The sequence below is a fragment of the Mesoplodon densirostris genome, chromosome 5, assembly GCF_025265405.1.
Source record: "Mesoplodon densirostris isolate mMesDen1 chromosome 5, mMesDen1 primary haplotype, whole genome shotgun sequence".
NCBI classification, from domain to species: Eukaryota; Metazoa; Chordata; class Mammalia; order Artiodactyla; family Ziphiidae; genus Mesoplodon; species Mesoplodon densirostris.
Genome location: NC_082665.1, coordinates 56,563,981 through 56,591,110, shown reverse-complemented (window position 1 = coordinate 56,591,110; position 27,130 = coordinate 56,563,981). Strand labels below are relative to the sequence as shown.

General features: G+C 38.8%; 1 protein-coding gene across 1 annotated transcript in view; it reads left to right on the top strand.

The window, feature by feature from the left end:
- MORC1 (MORC family CW-type zinc finger 1) overlaps positions 1-27,130 on the top strand; it is a 217,545-nt gene that overhangs the window by 106,282 nt on the left and 84,133 nt on the right. Inside the window, 3 exon segments of the mRNA XM_060099828.1 lie at positions 2,633-2,771; positions 22,714-22,779; positions 23,764-24,009. Coding sequence (XP_059955811.1) covers positions 2,633-2,771; positions 22,714-22,779; positions 23,764-24,009 — 451 coding nt within the window.

Genomic DNA, 27,130 nt, shown 5'->3' with positions numbered 1-27,130 from the left:
AACTCCTGATTATAAGGGCAGTTTCTTGAGAGCTGACACTTCCTTTATGGGAGATCGTTAACAGTGATGCAGATGAAGATTCCCAAGGGAAGAGGAGTTGATCTGATGACCTCACTCAGTCCTCTGATTCAGTATGTTTGGATGGACCGTGCGTAATTTGAGACTAAGCCATGAATTAGCAAAACCCTGATACATATGTGCTATTGGATTTGGATAGAATCACATAAAATAAGTGTGTTAAAGTGATGAGACATGAAATATAGTTATTTATTAGGCAACATTTGATGAGTGGAAGGACAGAGTAATGGGGCGAAAAGTGGCATCGTCTGTATTTACAGAAAATACGGTTTATTGTCAGCAGTTAATTGCCAATTGTCCTCAGGGTTAATGCCACTGAATAGCATTTGAGTGAACAATGTCCGTGTAACCAGAACTGGGGCAGGAAACATAATAATAGCTGTCTCTTACATAGCAATTACACATTATGTCATTTCTTCTTTACAATAATCACGTGAGCTTTCTCCATTTCTCAGAGGAGAAAACAGTGAGGCTAAGGGAGGTCCAGTGACTTGTCCAGGATTCCTCCCTAAACCTGAAACTTGAAGCCAAGCACTTTGATGCAAAACCTGTACTCCTTCTGCCTTACTACATCACGGACTCTCTGAAGGGATCCTTACCTCAGGAAGCCTAATTCCAGACAAATACTTTTTGGTGACAAAACATATCATTTTACAAATGGTAGTATTTAGAGTTGGTGACCCAGGCAGGGTAAAAAGGAGCCATTCTTTTTGAGACCACCGAAGCCTCTTTTTGTTTTCCACCTTAAGCACAGAGGGAGGCTACACATTTTTGTCAGTGTACCCAAGAAATAAATATCAGTGTGCTTCCATTACATTCATTCTGTGCATTTCTGTGTATTGAAAATAGGGTTCACCAGCAGGGTAAAAATGATGCCTATCATTTGACTAAACCCAAAAGTCTGAATTTTGAAAAGCATGTTAAAAAATATCTGTGGCTTGTATTTCATATTAAAATTTAATTTGTTTCTAAAAATATTTGAGGACAATTGGATGGATTGCATTTTAATAAAATATCTGAGGTTTCTCTTTTCTAAGTAAAAACTTAATGCTGCCACAAGGTTCTTTTCTCAAATGAAATAGAAACCTGTGTAGGCACCACCCCACAGATGTCTTCAAATGAACACTGCAGGTGGTTATATATATATAGGTAGGTGTCTCCTGATTTGTTTACCTACCACCTTTCTTTGAAAAATAACAGTAAAAACAAATACCATATGTGGGTGGAATTAAGTGTTTTTTCACAGTAGTAGTTGAATTTGATTGTAGTCCTCACTCTTCTCTGCTGGTGGGAGCAAGAAAAGTATATGCTGCAGCCTTGAAAAATAGAGAAATATAGTGGGTATGATATGCTTTGCTTTTCCTACACTGTTTCAGGTGGGAGAAGTCCTTTTCTCTATTTTCAACCTCCTCCTCCCTTTCCTAGCTTAATACCCATTTATTTTAGAACATGAACTTCCCCCTCTTTTTGGTCCCTACCAATGATGAAAAATCATTCTTGTGTAAAGCAGGCTCTAAGAATCGACCTCAGCATTTTGTTCCCTCCTCCCACCCCCCCACCATGTCCCCAGCCATGCTCTGAATTGAGGCCTTGTTCAATGGGAATGGAACTTCTTGTCTCTGCCAAGCCTCCATACCAAAGTGAATAAGATGATATCTCAATTTTTCAAAATTTGGCTAGCTCAGCTCCCCAAAACATAGCCATGAAACCAGAAGTAGGAAAAAAAAAAAAAAGGCCTCAAACCTCTCCAATCATATGTCTCAAAAATCATTAGTATTTTTTGTAACCATAAAGATGGATGCCTTCATGCACAGCCTTTTTATTGCAATTTAAACACAATTCTACTTGACTATGTACAATAATACATGTATTAACCTACTAGTGGTTGGAAACAGCACATCAGTAAGGCTGGGAAACAGAGTGCCCACCAGCAGCAGGTGCACTGACAGCAGCAGGGAGAGGAGGGTGCTAGGGTGCTGCATCAGGTCACTGGGAAGCTTGATGAAGGGCTCCACTACGCAGCTCCGTAACCCCCAAGGTGGTCCCTGAGTACCGCCTCCCATTGCAGTAGTTGCTGGTCTTCACAGTGAATCTGAGTCATCAAACGAAGGATCTCTATGTTTCAGAAGCAGAGTTATTTGGTGTCTTTTACAGAGACATATAGATTTCAATCCCAAATTTTTTTGGAAGAAAAAAACCACTTGGTAGTAATAAGGTAAGCTTCAATTATCTAAAAAACATTTTTGCAAAAGGCCTCATTTCATGATAACGCAGGATAAATGAAGCATTAGTAAATAATGAATATTCTCCCATTCTCATAAATATATACTACCCTCCACATTTTCCAGTAAGTTCTTTTCTAAGCAAATTGGAGATTTAAGGTCATGTATTACCTAAATTCTCAATATAATGCTCTATTTGAGCAATGCTGCATTTGAGTTTTGGATATAAGCCAGAGAGTTACTCCTGGTAGAAGTAAATAATCTTTTACGGACAGTAAATAGTTTTATATTTCCTCCTGATGTTATCTTTTGTACTTATTGATGGTGAAAAGTTGTCATCAGACACAACGACTACCTTCCATCCCCCTGGGCACTACAAGAACAGTATCACGATCAAAAAATGAGAAAGACAAGCAACTTCAGAAGTCAGTCCAGACATATCAAAATCGACGGGCAGAACCTCATCAACAGGTGAGCTGTTAGTTATTCTTTCCAAAATCTACCCAGAGTCTTGAGCTGTTAATTTTGTGTGTGCAAATTGACTGATGTGGTTTACCCGAGTAAAATATGTAGCCTCTTTTTTTCATCTTTTTTTGTCACCTCCTTTTAATTTTGGATCTAAGGACTGTGCTAGAGGTGATCACAAGTACTCCAGGGGTCCAGAAAGGAAAAGAACTTCTTCAAATAATACTACATTTTGTACGTGATATCAAAGTCCATCTCCACAACAGTGCGTGTGAGGAACAGGGGAATATATTTCCACTCTAGGATGTAGAAGTCAACCAGCGTGTTGAAGGTCACAGGGTCAAGTTTGGGACACTGATCTGTATGACTCCAAAGATTAGGCTCTTTTTATTTCTTTGGGCTTCTTCCCTGGGTTTTTGAGATAAAGAGTTGTTCTTTTAAAATATTAGCCTATTAATACAGCAACTTAAAGTCGTATTTAATTATTAAGAAAATTCAATAAATAAAATATTACTATCAGTAAATGTAGGTAACCATGACAATTGCAAATGAAAAAGTGGCATGCAGAATTTTTCTTTTAATCTCTTAGCTAATAAATTAATTACATCTCTGTTTATAGATTTAGCACCCAACTTCAGCATTTTTTAATTGTGTAGCCTGTCAAGCTCCTCAAATAGGAATTGAGAAGGTCTGCAGCATATGTCCAAATATGTTGACTCCTGTGTAGATGTCAGGAAATAAAATGCTTATTTGAGTAGAAAACTGCCTTCCTGGGTGGGAGTTAAGACATCCAGGCTTACCACCTGATTATTACATGTATTCCTGGGTTCTTAGAAGATGAACTTTCTTTTCTATCCCAGCTTCATCTTCTTACCACTCCGACGTTGCTGGGGATCTGCCATGCAGGTCAGCCAGCACCTGTGATCACAGACAACAAAACCTGACCCTCCCTTTTTAGTCTGGAGTCTCAGGGTTTCTTTTGGGAAGATAACTGAGAGTTATTTAGAAACATATTCTAAGCATTCTTCAATCCCTAAAAGTGGCTCAACTTTTTACAATTCTTAGAGCATCTGGTTGTGTTTTGTTTTGTTATTTTCGGTACGTGGGCCTCACACTGTTATGGCCTCTACCGTTGGGGAGAACAGGCTCCAGACGCGCAGGCTCAGTGGCCATGGCTCACAGGCCCAGCCTCTCTGTGGCATGTGGGATCCTCCCGGACCGGGGCACGAACCCGTGTCCCCTGCATCGGCAGGTGGACTCTCAACCACTGCGCCACCAGGGAAGCCCTGTGGTTATTTTTATAAACAACTAGGTGAAGTCAAATCTTTTCAGTGTGAAATACCTTAATTTGTTTTGTTTCTTATTTTGCTTACCACTTCTTGTAGCTTTGTGAAGGCATTCATCCTGAATTGATTTTATCTTTATTGTAGTCTCTGGATATTTCTTTTCTTACAGAAGTCAGAGCTGATCCTTGGATAGTGATAGTGCCAATCACTAAGTCTTAACTACTTTGTCTTTGTATGGGATTGGATGTTTTATTCATCATTGAGGTAGAGATTTTGATAGAAGCTGATGGAGTAACAGATCTGGGCCATCTGTTCTACTTATTCTTTCTTTCTTGGTAGTTGATTTTTTCATAAAAAATTTGAGCCAGGTTTATAGATTCAGTCTGCTTTAGATATAAACAAAGAAGTTTTGGCAGGACTTAAATAGAAACATACTCCTACCAGTTGAAAGGACGTTAAGACTCTTCACCATCCTCCCCTACCCCATTTTATGAAAATAACCCTCACATCTTTTTTCTTCTTTCCTTTTTAATTTTTTGGCTGCATTGTTCGGCATGTGGAATCTTAGTTTCCCGACCAGGGATCAAACTCGTGCTCCCTGCAGTGGAAGTGTGGATTCTTAACCACTGGACTACCAGGGAAGTCCCAATCCTTGCATCTTTAACACACTTCCAGCATGCAGGGCCCTTCACTGACCCTGTTTTTGTGGTAGTCAAGGAAAAGTTTGGCTAGGGGTCACCTAACCACGGGCAACCAGTTGATTTTGATGTGGTCATTGAACACACACTTGCCCTTGGGTCTGTCCCATGCTAAGCTTGATGGGGAATAGAGTGACTCTAACACCAGAATGTAAGCCCTGTGACTGCAAGGCTGGTTTTGGTTTTGTTCATTGTCTGTATTACCAAAAACACTGCCTGGCATGTAGTACGTACTCAACAGATAGTTGTTGAATCACGGGATAAAATATGCCCTCAGATAATATACAGTCCCTTTGAAGACCAAGTCTGACAGCTATTTAAAAGATAGCCACTACTGTAAGACAGTACTAGTTTACTACTTGTCTGATCATAGTGGAAACTGAATTAGAAGTTTATTACAAGGAGATAGTGAGGGCAGCTTCATTCAAAAAAGTTTCATAGAGGAAGTGGCACTTAACTTGTATCTTGAAGCCTATTTAGGGTAAATAAAGGGAAAGTACAGGGCATTATAAGTGAGAAGAACATTATAAATGTAGACTTGGAGATGAGCATGGGCTTGTTCCTTCACAGAACCAATCTTTTAAGTTACATGCTAAACTTATGTATTTTTAAAAATAAAGTCAGCTTTTGTGTGACATATTTGTCTTTTAAAAACGGTGTAACTCATTATAAAATATGGTAATTACTGAATAGAGGACCTCTGAAAGGTGACCTCAGTTCCCCTTTCACAAAAATAAATCATGAAAGTATTCAAAAACTAATTAGGTGATAGCTGCCTGATGCCAGGAAAAAGACTCAAAACCATCCAACGTTCAGTGAGAATTTACTTTCTTCCTGACTGCTTTTTAGAAGTGCTGTTAGACTGTGACATAGGAAGGGTGGGAAAGCTATAAAAACAGGACGTTGGTGCCATTCAGGTTCAGGGCAGATGTGATTCAGGTGTAGGGTAGGCACCACTGGAAAATCAGGTAATGGCTAGTATATTACCATGATTCCACTGTCTATTAATGGTGCCCAGTCTCTCAATATCAGGAGATAATGAGCTGCATGCCATGAAATTATGGTTTGCCCACCTCCTGTTCTCTCTTCCTGCCTCCCACTGCCAATGCTCACTTATCCATTGATTAAATCTGGGGAGCAAATATAAAAATGACCTGTATCCGCACACCCTATTTCTTACTGTCTTGCATTTCAGCTTTAGTGGCAGAAGGCATTCTGATCTGGAAAATGAAATGTTGACTTGGTAAATCAAAGACCTTTCTGGATCTTAGATTCTTTGGTTCTGGGTTTTGTGTCATTGACAACCAAAAGGGATAGAATAATGGTAGGAAGGGTAGTATTATGGTACTAGTATCAGAAATCAGCAGCTACAGCCTCTTTTCCACCTCTCATACACCCTATTGGTATGTAGAGTGACGAAAGTCTAAATTTTAGGTGTCCTACCCACAGGGTGCCCTAGTTACAAAGTATTCACAGTGATTCAGAAAACTTTTCTGGTAGAAGAGGTACCTCAATGATTAGATCTTGTCCTCTAGGAGAAAATGAAATAGCTAGGCCCAAAGCTGTCATTTCCACAGATGGTATCATATTTAATCCCCACAACATTACAGCTAATTATATCAATTATAGCATCAGAAGGGGAGTGAATTTCAGAGAAGTTCGATAACTTGAATCAGTCAAACATCTTTAAATGGTGAAGTTGGACTTTGTTTCCTTTTTGCCTAATTCCAGCACCGATCTGCTCACAGTATCATATGATAAATACAGACAAAAAGGATATGAGAACATTGACAAAGGTAACAAACTGATATAATGCAAATCATGTTTGTTAAGGGAAATGTGTAAGTTCAGTAAACCTAATAAGAGGGCTCAAATCCAAGATGTAATTGATAAGCTGTGTCAGCAAGCCAAGGGCTCTTTATAAATTGTGCTTCTGGAACAGCCCATTCTTTTTCTCCTTTCTGAATAGATGAATTCCTAACTCCGTTTCCCCTCATCCTTCTATATCGAGTGACAAGTGCCACCTGCTGGCCAAGCAATGAAGCATTTTCATTTTCATCATCTCTCGTGATTGTTTAGCTACTAATTGGCCTATCATCTAGATAATTGTTATTCTGTTTTTCAGTAAGCCTAGACAGTAATTTTCAAACCATAAGGTAGAGTTACAGAGTCAAGTCCTCTGCATTTGAGGACTTTCCAGTCCTCAATTTTGCCCCTTTCTCAGTTTTAACTCACAATTTACAGTCTCTTCTACCTTCTGTTGTACGACAGGACAACTATGTCATAATCAAACACACGGAATATAGTTTTAGGTCATTTCATTCAGGGATTTTTGGTATCACTTCAAATCCACTTAATGTCTTCAAATCATTATAAGGCAGATGATAACGTGATTCCCTGAATGAAGCTTGCTCTATATTTACCCATTTGTACATAAGTATAGTTAATGGGTAGTATATTTATATAATCAATATGTTTGTGCAAATGTGCTGTATTGCTTATATATTCTCTAGGTCTTTCTGGGTTCATCTTTTCTGATTCATGTTTATTTCTCACCTGGAGCCATAGTTCAGGCTCTCTCTAATCTGACACTACTCCTTTTTTGGCCTGAGTTTCTTCCCTTCTGCAGCATTCTCCCACTGAGCTGCCCCACGTTCCTTATCTGCTTTCTCCACTTCCGTGCAGCTGAGTGCCTTCGTTCCGCCATTTTTTCTGAAGGGACCTCTGCCCCTTCCCTAGTCCTTCAAGATCCAAAACTAATGTCATTGCTGTATGAAGTCTTCTCTCATTTCCCTACCTGTAAAAATATCTCCTTCCTTCCAGTCCCCGTTGCCCTTGATGTCTGTCTTTCTCAAGAACATGTTTCACTTTCTACCTGGTATTACAGCTAGTTGTGTATCTGATCGGTCTCCTGTATGCGACTATAAGATTTTTGAAAGAAGGGACCATTCTTATTTATTGCGTTTCCAACAACACCCAGGTCTGGCCATTTTACAGAGTAGGTGTTCACCAAACAACGAGTGAAGGATTGAAGGAACAATTTGATTTGTTCCTTCACAAATAGGTACAAAGAATTCTTCACAAATAGGTAGAAAGATAATAAATAGTTTACATTGGATGGGTTGAAGTTATGTAGGTTAGACTTAAAATCTTCTGCATATGTTCTTGGAGACCATAATGTTCTTACACTTGGTCAAAATAAAGTGTTGCATTGGAGTGGGAGTATAGACTATATTTGGATTTCATTTGTCACATTCATAGTTTTTGCGTCAAATGAATAGCCTTTGTAAAATTCCATGCCTGTTGGAAAGGAGCTCCAGCAATAGCATTCTGTTCTTTTGCGGTGCTCATGTGGACACACAAACTGAAACTGTATAGTCTGGCAATTCCCACATTGGTCGTTTTAGCGGTAAATGTGGAGCAAAGAAGGCTTGCTGAACTTGTAGCTGTGTTTTTCAAATCGAAATGGCGTATCTGAGCACAACTTTATAATGAAGAATGTGGATGCATTTTCCCATTTAGAATTTAATCTTTTTAATGTGTCCTTATTGTGTAGGATGCTGAGATTTCAAATCTATGGAGACAGATGCTTTAGAAAATATATTTATTCATTGAGTAATTTTCAGCCTCCTTACGTAAACTGCCATGATCTAAAATTTATGACACCTAAAGACCCTTGTCTAACAAGAGGCTAATATACTCCCTGTAATTGAAATGTTTTACTTTATTACTCTTGCTACAAAGATCCCATTTTTCTGTGGTGATGCATTGCCTTCCCAAAAAGGATAATGCATGATATACTCACCCTCGTGGGCCCTGTGTTCACAGCATAGCAGACGAGATGTTATCGCTCATGAGGAACTAATGTAGAAGTTCCTTGAGGGCAGGTATCATGTGTTCATCTTCTCATGTACCTCTCACCATCACATCTGGCTCATTGTTGGGCACAGTAGACGTTGAACTGCAGCTGTTCAACTCCTTAGCTTGATTTACTTGTCCAAATTCTTTTCTTTTTTTATTGAATTATAATTGACATACAGTGTTATAGTAGTTTCAGGTGTATAACATAGTGATTCTTTTTTTTTTTTTTTTTTTTTTTTGCGGTACGCGAGCCTCTCACTGTTGTGGCCTCTCCCGTTACAGAGCACAGGCTCCGGACGCACAGGCTCAGCGGCCATGGCTCACGGGCCTAGCCGCTCCGTGGCATGTAGGATCTTCCTGGACTGGGGCACAAACCTGTGTCCCCTGCATTGGCAGGCGGACTCTCAACCACTGTGCCACCAGGGAAGCCCATGATTCAATATTTTTTATGTGACAGAATGATCACCACAATGTTTAGCTACCATCTGCTACCACAGAGGTTTATTACAATATTATTGACTGTATCCCTTATGCTCTACACTACATCCTCTTGACTTATTTATTTTATAACTGGAATTTTGTATCTCTTAATCACTTTCACCTATTTTGACCATTTCCTCATCCCCTTCCCCTCTGGCAGCCACCAGTTTGTGTCTATGAATCTGCTTCTGTTTTGCTTTGTCCATTTTTTTTTATGCTCCACATATAAGTGAGATCATGTGGTATTTGTCTTTCTCTGTCTGACTTATTTCACTTAGCATAATACCCTCTAGATATATCCATGTTGTCACAGATGGCAAGAGTTCATTCTATTTTTATGGTGGACTAGTATTCCATTGTATATATATATGCTACATCTTCTTTATCCATTCATCTGTCCATGGGCATTTAAGTTGTTTCCATATCTTGGCTATTGTAAATAGTGCTGCAGTGAACATAGGGATACATATACTTTTTGAATTACTGTTTTTGTTTTCTTCGGATAAATATCCAGAAATGGAATTGCTGGATCGTATGATAGTTCTGTTTTTAGTTTTTTGGGGAACATCCATATTGTTTTCCATAGTGACTGCACCAAGACAGTTCTGCCAGTGGTGCACAGGGGTTCCCTTTTCTCCACATCCTCACCAACACTTGTTATTTTTTGTCTTTTTGAGAATAGCCATTCTGACAGGTGTGAGGTGTCATCTAATCTCATTGTGGTTTTGGTTTGCATTTCCCTGTTGATTAGTGATGTTGAGCATCTTTTCATGTGTTGATCAGCCATCTCTAGGTCTTCTTTGGGAAAATGTCTATTTAGGTTCCATGCCCATTTTTAATTGGGTTGTTTGGGTTATTTTTTGATACTGAGGTTATGTAAGTTCTTTATGTATTTTGGATATCAACCCCTTGTCAGATTTGCAAATATCTTCTCCCATTCAGTAGGTTGCCTTTTCCTTTTGTTGATGGTTTCCTGTGCTGCGCAAAAGCTTTTTAGTTTGATGTAGTCCCAGTTGTTTATTTTTCCTTTTGTTGCCCTGCCTCAGGAGACAGATCCAAAAAAATATTGCTAAGCCTGATGTCAAAAAGTTTACTGCATATGTTTTCTTCTAGGAGTTTTATGGTTTCAAGTCTTACATTTGAGTCTTTAACCCATTTTGAGTTTATTTTTGTATATGGTATGAGAAAATGGTCCTCCAAATTATTTTCTTATTCATCGTTTCTTGAGGAGCTGATGTCACACTACCTGACAGAACAGCACTGTAGTTTACTAAACAAACCAGGATAGTACCTGTGATAGGAGCATCAGAACATCCTGGCTTCAGGGAACAGTGTGGTGTGGGGAGTCTATGACAGTCCTAGCTCCTGGCTTTGTACGTCACCCTGTTTTGTCCTGGAGGTTGGGACCAAGGAATGCCATCCATTGTTGTCTGCTCCTGGGTTTCACATAAGTGACCAAATGTTGTTACTGAGGGACAGTAGGAACTCCAGAGGGAGCACATCCTTCCTCTGAGAAGGACAGAAGCAGCTTTGACAGTGGCTGGCAGGCTTGCCGCATTACGTCCCTCTCTGCATGTCAATCAGCCATTCTTAGTCACATCTGCAGAGATGCAGAGAGAAGGAGAGGTTTAGGTGTGTTGCCTGAATGATTTTCACTGCAGAGAATACTAATTTGGGTTTTACTGCAAATACACCTATTTGATCAGTGCCCATAAGCACCTGAACTCTATCCACACCAGTTTTTGATGAGTGCACGTACTAATCAGGAACAGTCAGAGGCTGCCTCATATCCCAGATGCACCTCAGGGCCTGTTTCCTGACTCTTCTCAGAGTGAGGTTCAGGTATTTGGCTTCCTTCCAGAGCAGGCTACTCTCTGGTTCCCTCTGAAGGAACCCTGTGTGTCTGAGCCTGTACCTCTGAGCACCAGCCCTCCTGAACCCTCCCCTCTGAGCTTGAATACTGTTTCTCATCTGTTAGACCTAATCTCACTTCTTACTCAGGACCCAACTTCACATTTTGAATTCAGTTTAAGGAAATGTACCTCATGATTTTTCTGATTTTGAACTCAAACCCCATAGCTTGTGCCCCTCAATTTAACCTTGTTAAGTCTTTGTCTCCTGATCATATTCTTGATCTGAATCTGTATTCTTCTTCTGTCCTAACTCCTGTAGGCTTAAGCAGAATTTAAACTTAATCTCACTTGAGTTACATTTTCCACCTTGTCCTTTACCCGTTTATGCTTTAACCTCCCACTCCTCCAGTCAGTCTTGCCTGGCTGGGCCCAGCCTTCTAACAAAGGGCATGGGGTCTCTTGACACACTGGGGGATTCTAATCCAGTCCAAGAGAAATAACTGATGTTTGTCCATGACTTTTGCTTTGCAGTGGTCTAGAAGCATCCTTCCTCTACTCTGAGAATCCTCAAGAAGGTCTTCTAGCCAAGACCACTAGTAGTAATACCTGGCATTTGAAAATAACTAAGTATTATTTAAAATACTTCTGAACAAGGGCAGATCTAGTTTTCTGGAGTCTGAGGTTTATACATTTTGGGGGATCCCCTTCAAAAAAAGAAGATGCAAAATTATAAACATGAAGTGAGACACAGGGCCATGGAAGGCCCTGTGTAAGGGAGGGGTCCTGAAGCTCACACTTCATTTGCTTCATGATTTATCTGCCATGTGGTTCTGCATATACTATACCATTTGATCACCACAGGGTTTTTGTAGTAAAAGATAATTGCACAGTTTTCGGATGTCCAATTCCCTTCTCTCCAGTTGTTCCCTAAGATTTCCATAATTATGTATATTTCGGTGAATTCTAAAACTACCCTGAATGATTACTCTAACTGTACATATTACATACATGTGGAAACTTAAATGAGAAGGATGAATGGAAGGATTAAATGATAAGAGCACTTACAATGTGCCACCCTTAGAGGTGCTTTATTTATTTATTTAAAGTTATTTATTTATTTATTTTTGGCTGCGTTGGGTCTTCGTTGCTGCGTGCGGGCTTTCTCTAGTTGCGGTGAGCGGGGGCTACTCTTCGTTGCGGTGCGCGGACTTCTCATTGCGGTGGCTTCTCTTGTTGTGGAGCATGGGCTCTAGGCATGTGGGCTTCAGTAGTTGTGGCACACAAGCTCAGTAGCTGTGGCTTACAGGCTCTAGAGCGCAGGCTCAGTAGTTTTGCTGCATGGGCTTAGTTGCTCTGCGGCATTTGGGACCTTCCCAGACCAGGACTCGAACCTGTGTTCCCTGCATTGGCAGGTGGATTCTTAAACCACTGCGTCATCAGGGAAGTACGACATGCTTTAAATATACTGACTCATTTAATCCTTATGACCATCCTGTGATTGTTATGAGTCCTGTTTTATCCACGAGGAAACCGAGGCACAGAGAAATAACTTGCCAAGTGTGGGGTTAGGAATCTGCAGAACTGTGATTTCAACTGACACAGTCAAGCTCCAGACCCCTCATTCTATTACTAGACTATGTTGCCTCTCTGGCTGAGGTCACAGAAACAAGGTAGGAATAGAGCTAGATCAAAAATACGAGATTGAAGGCCTTCCCTGGAGGTCCAGTGGTTGAGACTCCGTGCTTCCACAGCATGAGGCACAGGTTCAATTCCTGGTCAGGGAACTGAGATCCCACATGCCACACAGCATGGCCAAAAAAAATTTAAAAATGAGATTAATTCTTAGTTCAAAGCTGTTTGAACTACTCTGCTCTCCTGCTTTCAGTTTGGATTGCTAGCTCTTCAGTGTGGGAGAAATTGGGTAATTAATAGCTAATGGTAATCAGATTTTTTATTTTTTGAGGAGCTCTGACTATATTAGGCAGAGTTGGAGGGCAGTGATCATTTTGGAAAGCTGTGCAGAGGGAGGGGTGCTTAGGGGCTCCTTGAAGAAGGAGGCTGTGGAAGCAGAATATGGCGGACAGTACACTGGCCTGCTGTCAGGATACCTAACTTCAGGTCCTGGCTCTGCTGTTTATAAGCTGAGTGACCTCAGGTCTGTCTGATGTCACTAGTCCTTGATCCTAGTATACCCCTCCCCCTCCAGCTTGGTAAAAAGGGATTAGACTAGATATTTATGAAGACACATCCAATTTTAGAGCCTATGCATATTAGTTGCCCATCTTCATTTACAGGCGAAGTTTAAAATATCTATATATATTAATTTTTATTCTGAATGCAAACATGAGGTTTCTGGAGCAGAGCAGATCATTATTTAATTATAGCAAATAATCGTGCTGATTCCCTTTTGCCCTAATTTGTACCCCTGGGGCAACGGCTGAGATGAGGCAGATCGTATGTTATCCTACATATACTGGAGTTTGTACCACTAACATGGAACTCTGAAAGAAATGAATCTGGATATTTATATAGGAGAGGGACAGCCATCTCCCTAACCCTACACTACCCCCTGACAGACAAACACACTTCTTTGCTCTTTGAGAAGGATTCTGGGTTCATACTCTTACCCTTTGGAATATAAATAAATCTCTTGGAGGCAAGATAAGACTACCTTCTCTGGCCATGTCTCCATGGCCCCAGATCTCATTCCTTCCTTAAAATGTAAACACATACCTCCAGGGAGGTAAATTTCTTCAGATGCTCTCTCACTAATAATTAGTCATAAATTAAATTCCAAGATTTGTTCTCCTAGGCTAGGTCTCAAGTTTTGGTAAAATTTGATCAGAAAGGCTTCACGGTGCAGAAACATAAAAATATTTTCTCTACAGTCCCACAAAGCATGGATATAAAATTAAAAGGGGGCTTCCCTGGTGGCGCAGTGGTTGAGAGTCCGCCTGCCGATGCAGGGGATACGGGTTCGTGCCCCGGTCTGGGAGGATCCCATGTGCCGCGGAGCGGCTGGGCCTGTGAGCCATGGCCACTGGGCCTGCGCGTCCGGGGCCTGTGCTCCGCAACGGGAGAGGCCACAACAGTGAGAGGCCCGCATACCGCAAAAAGAAAAAAAAAAAAAAAAAAAATTAAAAGGGAGAATCCCCTGCCTTCCAGGGCTGTGAGTCTATGATGATTGGGCCATCTGTGTAAGAACTTCACATGTTTGTAAAAATGCAGGTTCCTGAGATCTACAGCAGACTGACTGAACAAGAATCTGTGGGACAGAAGCCTTAGAATCTGCGTTTCTGCACAGCTCCCCACACAATTCTTATGCACCTCAGACTTTCTCTTCTTTATTCCTGAGTTAAGGATCCTTCAGTTTTTCTGCTGCCAGAGATACTTCATATTATGCAGCTTTTGCTATTGAATCTGTGATTTTCAGGACTTTCCAAACATGTAAAGAAATGTAACAGTCTTGCCGGGAGAGTTTATGAGTGTCATATAAAAATAAATACTGATATTAGAAAGGTTTCTAGGGTGATGATGATTCTTTGAATTCTGAAAAGGTGATGGTGATGGTAAAGATGATACCACTAGTAAATAACTACTCGTTAAGTAACTGAGACAGAATTTGAAATGGATTAGCTATGTTACATGGATTTCTGTTTTACAAAAACATGCAAAGATGTGCCACCATTATTGATATTTTTCTATTCAAAATGTAGTTGAGACATTTTCTTTTTTAATATTTTATTTATTTATTTATTTGGCTACACCGGGTCTTAGTTGCGGCATTTGGGATCTAGTTCCCTGACTAGGGAATGAACCTGGCCCCCCTGCATTGGGAGTGCGGAGTCTTAGCCACTGGACCACCAGGGAAGTCCTTAGTTGAGACATTTTTGCTGTGTTTTTCTATGATGTCTGAAGTTCTTTTTTAGAAACACAACTCTGAAATGAGTATAAAAAGAGGAAAACTAATGGAATTAAAAATTTTTTTTATTACTCACAACTCTAGTGATGAGATTAGTAGTTCAGGTCAAAACTCATTAAAGTAAAATTTTATAGCCAAAAGTAATTATCTTTAAGCTAGCACCAAAATTATACAAACCCAAATGATTTAAGTGTATCATACATTGTTACTAGGCTAGGTTCAATCCATTTTGCTATTTAGGAACAAGACACTGGCATTTAATATAAAGCATCTCAAAGATATGATAACATCTGACAGGTAGTGGAGAAGTTTAGTCCCATTATAAGTGCAGAATAGACTTGTGGCAGTGTTTCAACAGTGGAAGAGATGAGCAGTAGGCCCTGGGAGCATCTGTTAATCCTGTTAATCACCAACGTTTTATTGAGTACCTATAAAGTGCTAAACATTGTGATAGGTACTACAGATAAAAAATGACTTTGAGAGTTTACAGTCTGTTGAGAGAGATACCCGTGTTAAGACAGTGTGATACATACCATGATAAATATAGGTAGAAAGGGATATAGGAGACTTCTGCTATAAATATGGCTATATAGATGTAGCATCTTCCTGTTTTTCCTGGGAGTCTTCTAAGAGCAACAAGAAAACAGAAAACAAAAATGCAACTCCAATTTCAGTCAAGCTAGGAAACATATAACAAAATACTGCAGTGCTGCCAAAAGCAGTCAAGATAATGCAGGAGCTCCACAGGAGGAAAGGAAGAGAAATGGAAAGACGAGCCCAGCAATAGCACCTCTAAAGAATTAACACAAATACACTTACTGAAGAAGGGTTCATCTGGAGATGGAAAAGCTATAGCCTTTATCTACAATAGCTGGGAGGCAACAGGAACCTTACTGGACCTGCTTTGGTTCACAGAAGTAGAAGATGTGGAATGTACATGAAAGTACTCCAAAAAGCCGTATTTGCAGAAGCAGTGTTTTTTAGATAACGATTAGAAGAAAAGAGGTTTTGCTTGTGGAAAAAAAAGAAAAAAGAAACTTGCCTAGACTCTTATCCTCTACCTACCCTTCCTATAGAAAATTCTGGCAAAGAGCTAGTCCTGGAAAACCTAACTCTTATAATGATGTATTTAAGAAACAAACTAGTACAATAGCTAAATATCTACAAAAAAATCCAGTAAAATATGAATATGGCACCACATAAATAAATAACATATAAATATCATAAACAAAAAGGAAACAAAATCCAGTAAGATATAAATGACAAAAAAGGAGCAACTACATCCATTGCTGATAAAAAAAAAAACTCTTAGCAAATCAGGAACAGAAGAAAACTCCCTCAGTGTGATAAAGGACATCTACAAAAACCTTACAGCTAAAATTGTACTTACTAGTGAAAGACTAAAATCTCTCCCCTAAGATCAGGAATTAGGCAAGGAGGTTTGCTCTCATCACTCCAATTCAGCATTTACAGGAGGTTCTAGAAGTACAAGAAAGACAGAAAAGAAATAAAAGTCATTCTGACTGCAAAGGAAGAGGTAAAACTGGTTCTTTTCAGATGTGATAGTCTACGTAGAAAATTGAATGGAATCTGTTAAAAAGTTACTGGAATTGGTAAAATGAGCTTAGCAAAGTTGCAGGGTTCAAAATCAGTATATAAAAATCAACTATTTTGACTTACTAGCATCAGACAATTGTAATTGAAATTTTAAAATATAATATCATTTCCAATAGCATTAAAATAGATGAAATACTTAAGGAAAAATTTGACAAAAGATGAGTAAGACCTGCACTGAAAACTACAAAACACTGATGAAAAAATTAAATAAAGCACATAAATAGAGAGATAACCTATGTTCATGAGTTTGAAGACTCAGTATTGTTAAGATGTCAATTCTCTCTAATAGGTCTGTAGATTTAACCCAATGTTAATCAAAATCCAAGCTAGTTGTTTGTGTTTCTTTCTTTTTGTAGAAATTGTAAAATATAAAATTCATATGGACTGCAGAGGATTTAAAATAACTTTGAAAAAGAACAAAGTTGGTGGGGTTGACACCATCTAATTTCAAGGCATTATAAACCTATGGTAATCAAGACAATTTGGTATTGGTGTTAAAAGAGACAAATAGAACCATGGGACATAATAAAGAATACAGAAATAGACTCAAACATTTGTGGTCAATTGTTTTTCAACAAAGGGACCAATACATTTCATTGGGAGAAAGAAATAATCTTTTCAACAAATGATACCAAAACACTTGGATAGTCATATATACCTCAAAATAATGAACCTTGACTCTTAACCTCAAACCAAACAAAAATTATGTGAAATGCAGCATAGGCCAAATGTAAAAGCTAAAACTATAAACCTTCTAGAAGAATGCGTGGGAAAAAATTTTAGTGGCCTAGGGTTTGGCAAAGATTTCTTAAATATGATACAAAAAGCATGAGCTATAAAAGAAAATTTAACAAATTTGACTCCATCAAAATTTTAAAACTTTGCTCTTCAAAGGACACAAGAAATCAAAAAATCAAGCCACAGACTGGAAGAAAACATTTACAAAACTCTATCTGATCTGGACTGATATCTAGAATGTATAAAGAACTTTAAAAACTCAATAATAAGACACACAACACATTTAAAAAATAGGCAGCGTGCCCCGGTCTGGGAGGATCCCATATGCCGCGGAGCGGCTGGGCCCGTGAGCCATGGCCGCTGAGCCTGCGCGTCCGGAGCCTGCGCGTCCGGAGCCTGTGCTCCGCAACGGGGGAGGCCACAACAGTGAGAGGCCTGCATACCGCAAAAAAAAAAAAAAAAAAAAAAAAAAGGCAGGTTTGAGACTCTAAACAGAGGACCCAGCGGAGCCACACTGCACTTGGGTTTCTGACCTATAGAACTGGTACTATCAGTTCTTCCTTTTGTCCCTCCAACCTGAGGGCTCTAAGAGCTTCCTGCTTTTGCTAACATCTAGGGTACCTTCCATCCCCTGGTAGTCTCCTCAGCCTCTTCCGTCTCTTCTGTTACCAATCACTGTAGTAAATTCCTTCTGCTTTAAAAAAGTGGGAAGAACATTTGAACAGACATTTCACTAAGGGAGATATACAGAGAGCAAATAAACACATGAATGTAAGCATACATCTACACAAAAACTTATACTTGTATGCTCACAGTAGTTTTTCTTTTATATTTTTTAAATTTTTTAATTTTTTGACATCTTATTAGAGTATAATTGCTATACAGTGGTGTGTCCGTTTCTGCTTTATAACAGAGTGAATCAATTATACATATACATATGTCCCCATATCTCTTCCCTCTTGCATCTCCCTCCCTCCCACCCTCCCTATCCCACCCCTCTAGGTGGTCACAAAGCACCAAGCTGATCTCCCTGTGCTATGTGGCTGCTTCCCACTAGCTATCTATTTTACGTTTGGTAGTGTATATATGTCCATGCCACTCTCTCACTTTGTCCCAGCTTACCCTTCCCCCTCCCCGTATCCTCAAGTGCATTCTCTAGTAGGTCTGCGTCTTTATTCCTGTCTTGCCCCTAGGTTCTTCTGACCATTTTCTTTTTTAGATTCCATATATATGTGTTAGCATATGGTATTTGTTTTTCTCTTTCTGACTTACTTCACTCTGTATGACAGTCTCTAGGTCCATCCACCTCACTACAAATAACTCAGTTTCATTCCTTTTTATGGCTGAGTAATATTCCATTGTATATATGTGCCACATCTTCTTTATCCATTCATCTGTTGATGGACACTTAGGTTGCTTCCATGTCCTGGCTATTGTAAATAGAGCTGCAATGAACATTTTGGTACATGACTCTTTTTGAATTATGGTTTTCTCAGGGTATATGCCCAGTAGTGGGATGGCTGGGTCGTATGGTAGTTCTATTTGTAGTTTCTAAGGAACCTCCATACTATTCTCCATAGTGGCTGTATCGATTTACATTCCCACCAACAGTGCAAGAGGGTTCCCTTTTCTCCACACCCTCTCCAGCATTTACTGTTTGTAGATTTTTTGATGATGGCCATTCTGACTGGTGTGAGGTGATACCTCATTGTAGTTTTGATTTGCATTTCTCTAATGATTAGTGATGTTGAGCATTCTTTCATATGTTTGTTGGCAATCTGTATATCTTCTTTGGAGAAACGTCTATTTAGGTCTTCTGCCCATTTTTGGATTGGACTGTTTGTTTTTTTGGTGTTGAGCTGCATGAGTTGCTTGTATGTTTTGGAGGTTAATCCTTTGTCAGTTGCTTCATTTGCAAATATTTTCTTCCATTCTGAGGGTTGTCTTTTGGTCTTGTTTATGGTTTCCTTTGCTGTGCAAAAGCTTTTAAGTTTCATTAGGTCCCATGTGTTTGTTTTTGTCTTTATTTCCATTTCTCTAGGAGGTGGGTCAAAAAGGATCTTGCTGTGATTTATGTCATAGAGTGTTCTGCCAATGTTTTCCTCTAAGAGTTTGATGGTGTCTGGCCTTACATTTAGGTCTTTAATCCATTTTGAGTTTATTTTTGTGTATGGTGTTAGGGAGTGTTCTAATTTCATTCTTTTACATGTAACTGTCCAGTTTTCCCAGCGCCACTTATTGAAGAGGCTGTCTTTTCTCCACTGTATATTCTTGCCTCCTTTGTCAAAGATAAGTTGACCATATGTGCATGGCTTTATCTCTGGGCTTTCTATCCTGTTCCATTGAACTATATTTCTGTTTTTGTTCCAGTACCATACTGTCTTGATTCATAGTAGTTTTGTATGTAATAGCCAAACACTGGAAGTCACCCAAGTGACTATCAATAGGTGAAAGGACAAATTGTGGTATGTCCATTCAGTGGAAAGCAACTCAGCAATAAAAGGGAATGAACTATTGATCCACAAAGCAATATGGATTAATTTCAAAATAATCGTTCCTAGTGAAAGAAACCAGATGAAAAAGATTTATGATTCCACTTAAGATAAAATTCTAGAAAATGCAGATGATCTATGCTGAGAGAAAGCAGATCTGTGGTTGCCCATGGATGGGATGGGGGTAGGAAGAGGTGTAGGGAGGGGTCAGAGGGAGGGAGCTCAAGGAAACCTTTGGGCATAGTTAACTATAGAAAACACTGTATGATATATATATGAAAGTTATTAAGAGAGTAGATCCTAGGAGTTCTCATTACAAGGAAAAACTTTTTTCTTTTTTTATTGTATCTATATGAGACAATGGCTGATAACTAAACTTACTGTGGTAATCATTGCACAATATATGTAAGCCAAACCATTACCTTAAACTTAATGATGTATGACAATTATATCTCAAAACTAACTGGAGGTGGGGAAAGAATACAATGGAGCTGTAAAAAGGGAATGAAAAAGCTTTTTAAGTACTAATAGAGAAAGATCTGTAGGATATATCCTTAAGTAAAAAAGAAAGATGCAGACTGTGTGTATAATATACTACCATTTTTCCCCACCTCAGAAAAGTGGGGAAACCTTATGTATATATGCTTGTATTATAGATGATGTATAAGCAAATCTCTGGAAAGATAAACAAGCAATAAGTAGCAGTGGTTACTTGTTAGTGGAATATGAACTGGACAAATGGAGAATGGAGTAATAAGGAGACTTAAAAATACACTTTTAAAAATATATGTTTTTCTGGGCTTCCCTGGTGGCGCAGTGGTTGAGAGTCCGCCTGCCGATACAGGAGACACGGGTTCATGCCCCAGTCCGGGAAGATCCCACATGCAGCGGAGCGGCTGGGCCTGTGAGCCATGGCCGCTGAGCCTGTGCGTCTGGAGCCTGTGCTCCACAACGGGAGAGACCACAACAGTGAGAGGCCCGCATACCGCAAAAACAAACAAACAAACAAACAATATATGTTTTTCCATGTGAATCTGTATATATAGTGAGAGATATCTATATAAACATCCAGAAAAATGTCAGGGGAGTATAGAAGATAAAGCAATTAATTTTCCTTTGGGGAATAGGAGGAGGAATTCGCAGTGGGTAATACTTGAACTGAGACTTGAAGGATGAGTCAAATTCGACAACTGGAGAATATCAGAAAGGTCATTCCAGGCAAAGGAAATGGGTGATACAAGGGCACAGTGACATGAAAGTGAACCTGAGGAATAGTAAATGTGACTGAGCATTTAGTGTATGAGGGCAACAAAAGGTGTCAGATGGAGGGAAAAATGGTTCAGAAGAAGAATTTAGAAAGTTAGTTGCAACCGTTTGTATGTCATTCTAGGTGCTGTTTGGCTTTATTTAATAAACTTGAATTGCATGTAGTCTGTGTGCCACACCATGTGGCAGATGCTACAGAAATGAGACTCTGTCTTCTATGCTAGTGGTCTCAGTCCTGACTGCATATGAGAATCACTCAGAGAGCTTTAAAAACTACCGATGCCAGGCCCCATCCCCACATAATTGAATTAGAATGTCAGGGTGTAAGGACTTGGCATCAATAGTTTTTTTTTAAAGTCTCACCAGGTGATTCTAAGCAAATGCATCCAAGTTTGAGAATTCCACCCCCCCTTCTCTTTCCCCCTCTTCTTCTGTCTTGTCTTCCTTATTTTAATGAAGTGAATAATATTGTATAGAAAGGGGTTGTGGCACAGGTCTAGAGAAGTCTCTGAACTGGAAGCAAAAAAATGAGGAGGTTATAGAAAATAGTTCAAGCAAAAGCCGATAAAGTCATTTAAACAGGGAGGTGACTTGAGGCTAGTGCAAACCTGTGGACTGAGAGTGATTATTAGCCCAGGACAGCCTAGCTTGAATGTCTGTGTGTTTGGTGATGTTACTAGTCAAAAGAGGGACTGCACGAGGAGGTACAGGTTGGGGGGGGTGGGTATAGGTACACAGGTGAAATAATTCAGGTTTGGAAGGGTTGCCTTAAAGGTACCTACAACTTATAAGATGTCACCAAGGGGCATTTGGATCTCAGGACAGAGGAAAAGGCCCTATTTCAACATCTATGCAGGCCATTCACATTGGAAAAATTTTCAGCAGCTCCAACCCTTAACATCCAACCCAAACTGGAGTCAGGACTCCAGTTTGGATGTTAGGGTACTTAACAAGAGCAAGGTAAATTTTCTGTCCTAGAGAGTGTGGACACTGTGCTAGATACCATGATGGCATCTGTGGTACAGTGAAAGAAAGTGGGTGCACCAAAAAGGAGGTGCAAGCAGATCCCCTAACCAGGGTCTCATTCCAAGGGGAGTGACCCTGGGTCTGGGGTGCAAGGCCCACATTACTCTTTATCTTCTCTTTGAATATTTCATTAACATCTCATCATTTTAGTGTAACAATTATCACATCAAAATATTAGCTTAGAAGGTGCTTGTTTTTCAGGAAAAACAAATGCTTTCTCTACTTATGCCTCTGAGTACAAGGCAGGAGTTGGTTGCTGAAGGTAAGGCAGCATCTCAGTTATTAGGGACACAGCTAAGGCCAGTCTATCCTCAAAAGTCCCTTGAAGCTCAGGCCCAGAGCTCTGAACTATACAGAGCTGTTGCTGAAGGTCAAGATTTATTCCAGATGCTGGGACCTACAAGTGGAGACGAAGGGTCTCCAGAGAGGGGAGATGAGGGCTGTGGAGACAGTGTTTAACACAGTGGCCCCTTGTATTACTTATAAGACATTTGATCTATAATACTTCATTGGATTGTCTTGTACTGTCCAGTCGCTACCAGTCAGACATCATTGCTCTATGTCTAAACTGAAAGGGACTCCTTAATAATGATTGGTGAGAGTATGTGATCTTGGCACTTCTTTAAGAAATGAAGAATATTGAATTATTTTAATATGTCAATTGAAAGTTATTTTTACTTACATTGTCTAATGATTTTTTCCATAATAGCCTCAGTTTATGCCAACAAGTAGGATCACTGAGTTCACTACCACCTGCCAAATTTCAGCACCTAAGGTGAGTAATTAAAGTGGGATTGAGCCATTTGTAACATTTCCCATATGAAGGATAAGACTTATCAAGGGCCAAATGTCATCATGGTTTAATATGTTCAGAAAGTGAAGCACTGTTACGTATTTTTTCACTGTCATCATTTTTTTCTTATTAGAGTAATACATGTTTATTAGGAAAAACTCAGATAATAAAATATAAATAAGAAAATTTAAATCACCCATTGTTTTACTGTCTGGAGACATTGACCATTTTAAATATTTTAATGTATTTATAATTGTATCTTTTCAGTATATTCTTTCCAATATATTTCAAGATATATTTCATAGAAAAATATATATTTGTGTATTATATAAAATTATACATTTAAAATCAGAGAGAATGTGTGTTTGTCTATGGATATATATTTGCCTAGAAATATGTTGCGTATGTAATTCCTACATTGTTTCTTGTTTCTGCTAAATGTCATATTATATTCCTCAAATGTCTGTTATTATCTAAAATTTAAAATTTTTTGAAACTTTAGAGTTATACCAATCACACACAAAAAATTATGGAGGACTCTTTATAATTTTGTTTCTTCACATTTCTTAACAGGCAAATGGTGGGATTGATAAACCCCAGCCAAACTTTAGATGAATAGATTACTGACCTATATGCACCAGAGATCCAAAAGCAAGAAAGTCTTTGTTGGGGAGGAAGTCAGGAAGCACAGTGTATTCTCAATTTGGGGTCTTTTGCATCCTTAAAATCAGAAAGATTCTTGACTCAGCCAAGCTCTGCTAAATCAAATTCTGAATGGGCCATTACAGCTGTATATATTTGCCAACGTATTTGCAACATACATTTGCCAAAATTCTAAGCTTCTGATTTTTAAAATTGTTATTAGAAATAAATATCATCTAATGTCATAAGATTATAAGGGAAATGGTAATTAATTATAAATAAGCCAGCTGCCAAAAATTAAAAGCATGTTCTTTGTTATTTAAGGGAAATACGAAAATTCAGAGAATCAGGCCTTCTGGTGATGACTTGAAGCATGAGTCTCTTTCATCCTTTGAGCTTTCGGTCAACCATAGAGGCCAGAAAAGTAACACAGGAGAGGCCGATTCCGATGTAGAGTATGTTTCAGAGACTAAAATTACGAAGGAGCCTATGCAGAAGAAAGTGAAACCTCAACAGTGGAGACATCCAGCCGCCCTGCTGGAAAATGTCAAACTAGCTGAGAGGTCCCAGGTGTTTTTTTTTTTTTTCTTCTCTTATTCACAAAATGTATAGTAATTCACTTTTCCAGGAATAGCATTCTTTAAGGGTTTTGCTTCATTTTCACATTTTTAAAGCACTCTAATTATAGCATACACATTGTAATCTGAGTTTCCTGGACAAGGTCCCAATTTTTTTTTTTTCTATATTCTCTCTTTTGGAGCAAAAGTCAGTTCGCTAATACCAGCACTGAAGGGCTCCTAAAGAACACCTCTGTGGGATAAAGATTTTAATCTGTATTTAAGAGAGAAATATTTATATAGGATAAACCTGTAATCTTGAGGATTTTGCATTCAATGCTTTATAGCAAAAATGCTTAGCCAAATTTTACATACGTAGTTATCCCTGTAGTCAAACTTCTGGAAAAACGAGATGTGATATTGATAATATAACTAAGTGCTGAGCTTGATTTTAATGAATGTACCACCCTAGAATTTCCACGTATCTAAGTGAGTTTGTTTCTTTTAAAAGGAATCATTACACTTTTATTCTTACAAGGTTATGCTTATTTAATCCCTGTTTGAGAATCTGCCCTCAGATTCAGTATATAACAGTAACAACACTTACAACTGAGTGGGCATTTACCCTGTGCCAGATTCAGTGTTAAATGACTACAGATATTATCTCACTACCTTTTAAAAAATCTTTTATAAGCCAAAATTTGTTGCCTAGTTTATCTGCCTTCTTAATCAAATTTGACTTCTAATGTCTTTTTACTGTTTCCAAAAATTAAATTCACCTTTAAAGGGTGAATATAGGGCACATGGAAAATATTCAAATGAGTTACCAAAGGTTCTGAAAGCAGGAAACTAATTTGATTAGCAAATATCCACTGAGCCCTGTGTAAGATACTGTGTTAAGCATGGTGGGAGACAAGATTTCAGGCATGGTTCTTTCAGAAGAAATTATTCTGAATAATAGTTACATTACAGAAATATCTCACACATTTGTGAGATATCTTTGTAATATCTTTGGAAAATGGTATGGATTCTTGAAAATCTTTAGTGATGGAGACTCATTACCTCCTAAGGCAGCCTTTCTCCTTTCATTTTTGGGTAGCTCATTCTCTTAAAATATTTGAAACCCAGTCCCCTATAATTTTGAAACTATGGCGCTAAGTCTTTTCTTGAGACTATAGAAGAAGCTAAGCTGAATCTGTCTACAATCTTCAGAATTTTACTTTGAATTATGTATCATATTTGAATGTAAAAATTTATCTGTTCAGCAGATACTCAACTTCTGCTATGTCTAAAAAACGTCATGCTTATAGTATAAAAAGTAGTTGCTATTACTTTATAGTTATATCTCCTTTAACCCCTGATTTCCATTCATCAGCTGTGGAATTTCAAGATTTGGGATTTGTAGGCTTATTTTATGGGTGGATTGCATGCTCCATAAACAACGTACAAGTGATCACAAAGTTTAAGTGAGCCCAGGTGTTAGAATAACACATTTTAGACTTTAAATATGGAGATTCACATATGTATATGTGAATATATATATGTATATATATAAAATCTTCTATTATGTGCCATTCAGTATGCCAGCCAGCTACAGGGGATTCAACTATGAGCAAAATCACATATGGTCCCAAATCTCCACTGAATTTACAGTCTAGTGATGGAGACAGACAATCCAATGATTATACAGACAAATGTGAACTGCTACTGTGGTAATTTTTATGAAATAGTAGCATGAGTCCTTGTAATAGGAGATTTGACTCTGGGAGGACAGAGAAGTCTTCCCTGAAAAAGCAATGACATATAACTTTTAGGATTGAATTCCAGCTAAGTGGGTAAGAGGAGAGGAAGAGCATTTCCAATCAATGCAAACATCATTTGCTAATGAGGGAACATGTAATACAAAGTAACTTAAGAAGACAACTAAGCTATGGTGGGGCAGAGAGGGAAAAGGGGGCTGTGGTGTGAGATGGGCGGGGAGTGATCTGAACCATGCAGGCCTATAGGTTTTGATAAGTGGTTTTGTATTTATCCTGAAAGCAATGGGAAACCACTGAAGGATTTTAAGCAGGGAAGTGGTGTGATCATATTTTCCTTTAGAAAAGATTGCTTTGGTTGAGTATGAAAGATGGATTAGTAGAGAGCAGAGTGAATGTGGGTAGAGCAGTTAAAAGGCTATTGCAATGGCCCTGTGGGGAAATAACGGTGTGGGTGAGGGTGATCCTGTGGAGTGAAGAGGAGTGGATACTTTGTTCCTTGTGTGTTTGCCTTGGGGAGGGATCACTGACCTGTTTGTTGAGATATTGGGTGTAGATGGTCAGAGAAGCTGAATTCTGTTGAGAGGCTAACTCAAGCAGGCAAAGGCCTAAAAAGTCCATTGACTTAGTGACTTAGCAGTAATTGGGATGATCACAGGAACAATTTTATTGTTGTTGGACTGGAGAGAATAGAAACCAGATTAGAATGGATTGATTAGCAAGTGGAAGGTAAAGAAATGAAGACATGTTGTATGTCAACTCTTGGGAAGATAGGTTTACCTCAGAAGATAGTCTATACTAAGAAAATCTGGAAGTGAAGTGGATAGATCAGGAGACTGAAATTTTTGATAAGAACTTGAAAAATGAATTTAGTCAGGTTTAAACTGCAATTCAAAAGGCTTTTGATTACTTGAGGATTATTTGCAGTACATTCTAATCTCCTATCCGGTTAACACAACAATAGGCATTACCACTTCCAGACAGAGGAAGTACAGGAAGTGTGATTAATTTTGATATTAGCCTAAGTAGATGGAATTAGGAAGACAGGCTAAACACTCCAACTAAATCTTATCATGTGTTCCAAAAGCTTGATAAAAATGGCTCTGGAATTAGCCAGTGTTTTACCTTATATATACCACAATTCAGCTCTCTTAATATAGGTAATTAATTAATTGTTCTTCCTAGAGAACTGTTTTATCACATACTTGAATTTCTCAGAAGATTCCACTTTTTTTATCCTAACCTCCCCCACACACACCATTTCCTGAATGGGGATCCCAATCAAAATAATATATTTGTTTCCTACATCTGCAACTTTTAATTCCTTTGAATTTTCCCTCAGTTTCCTTGATTAATTCATTTCACTCAACAAACGTT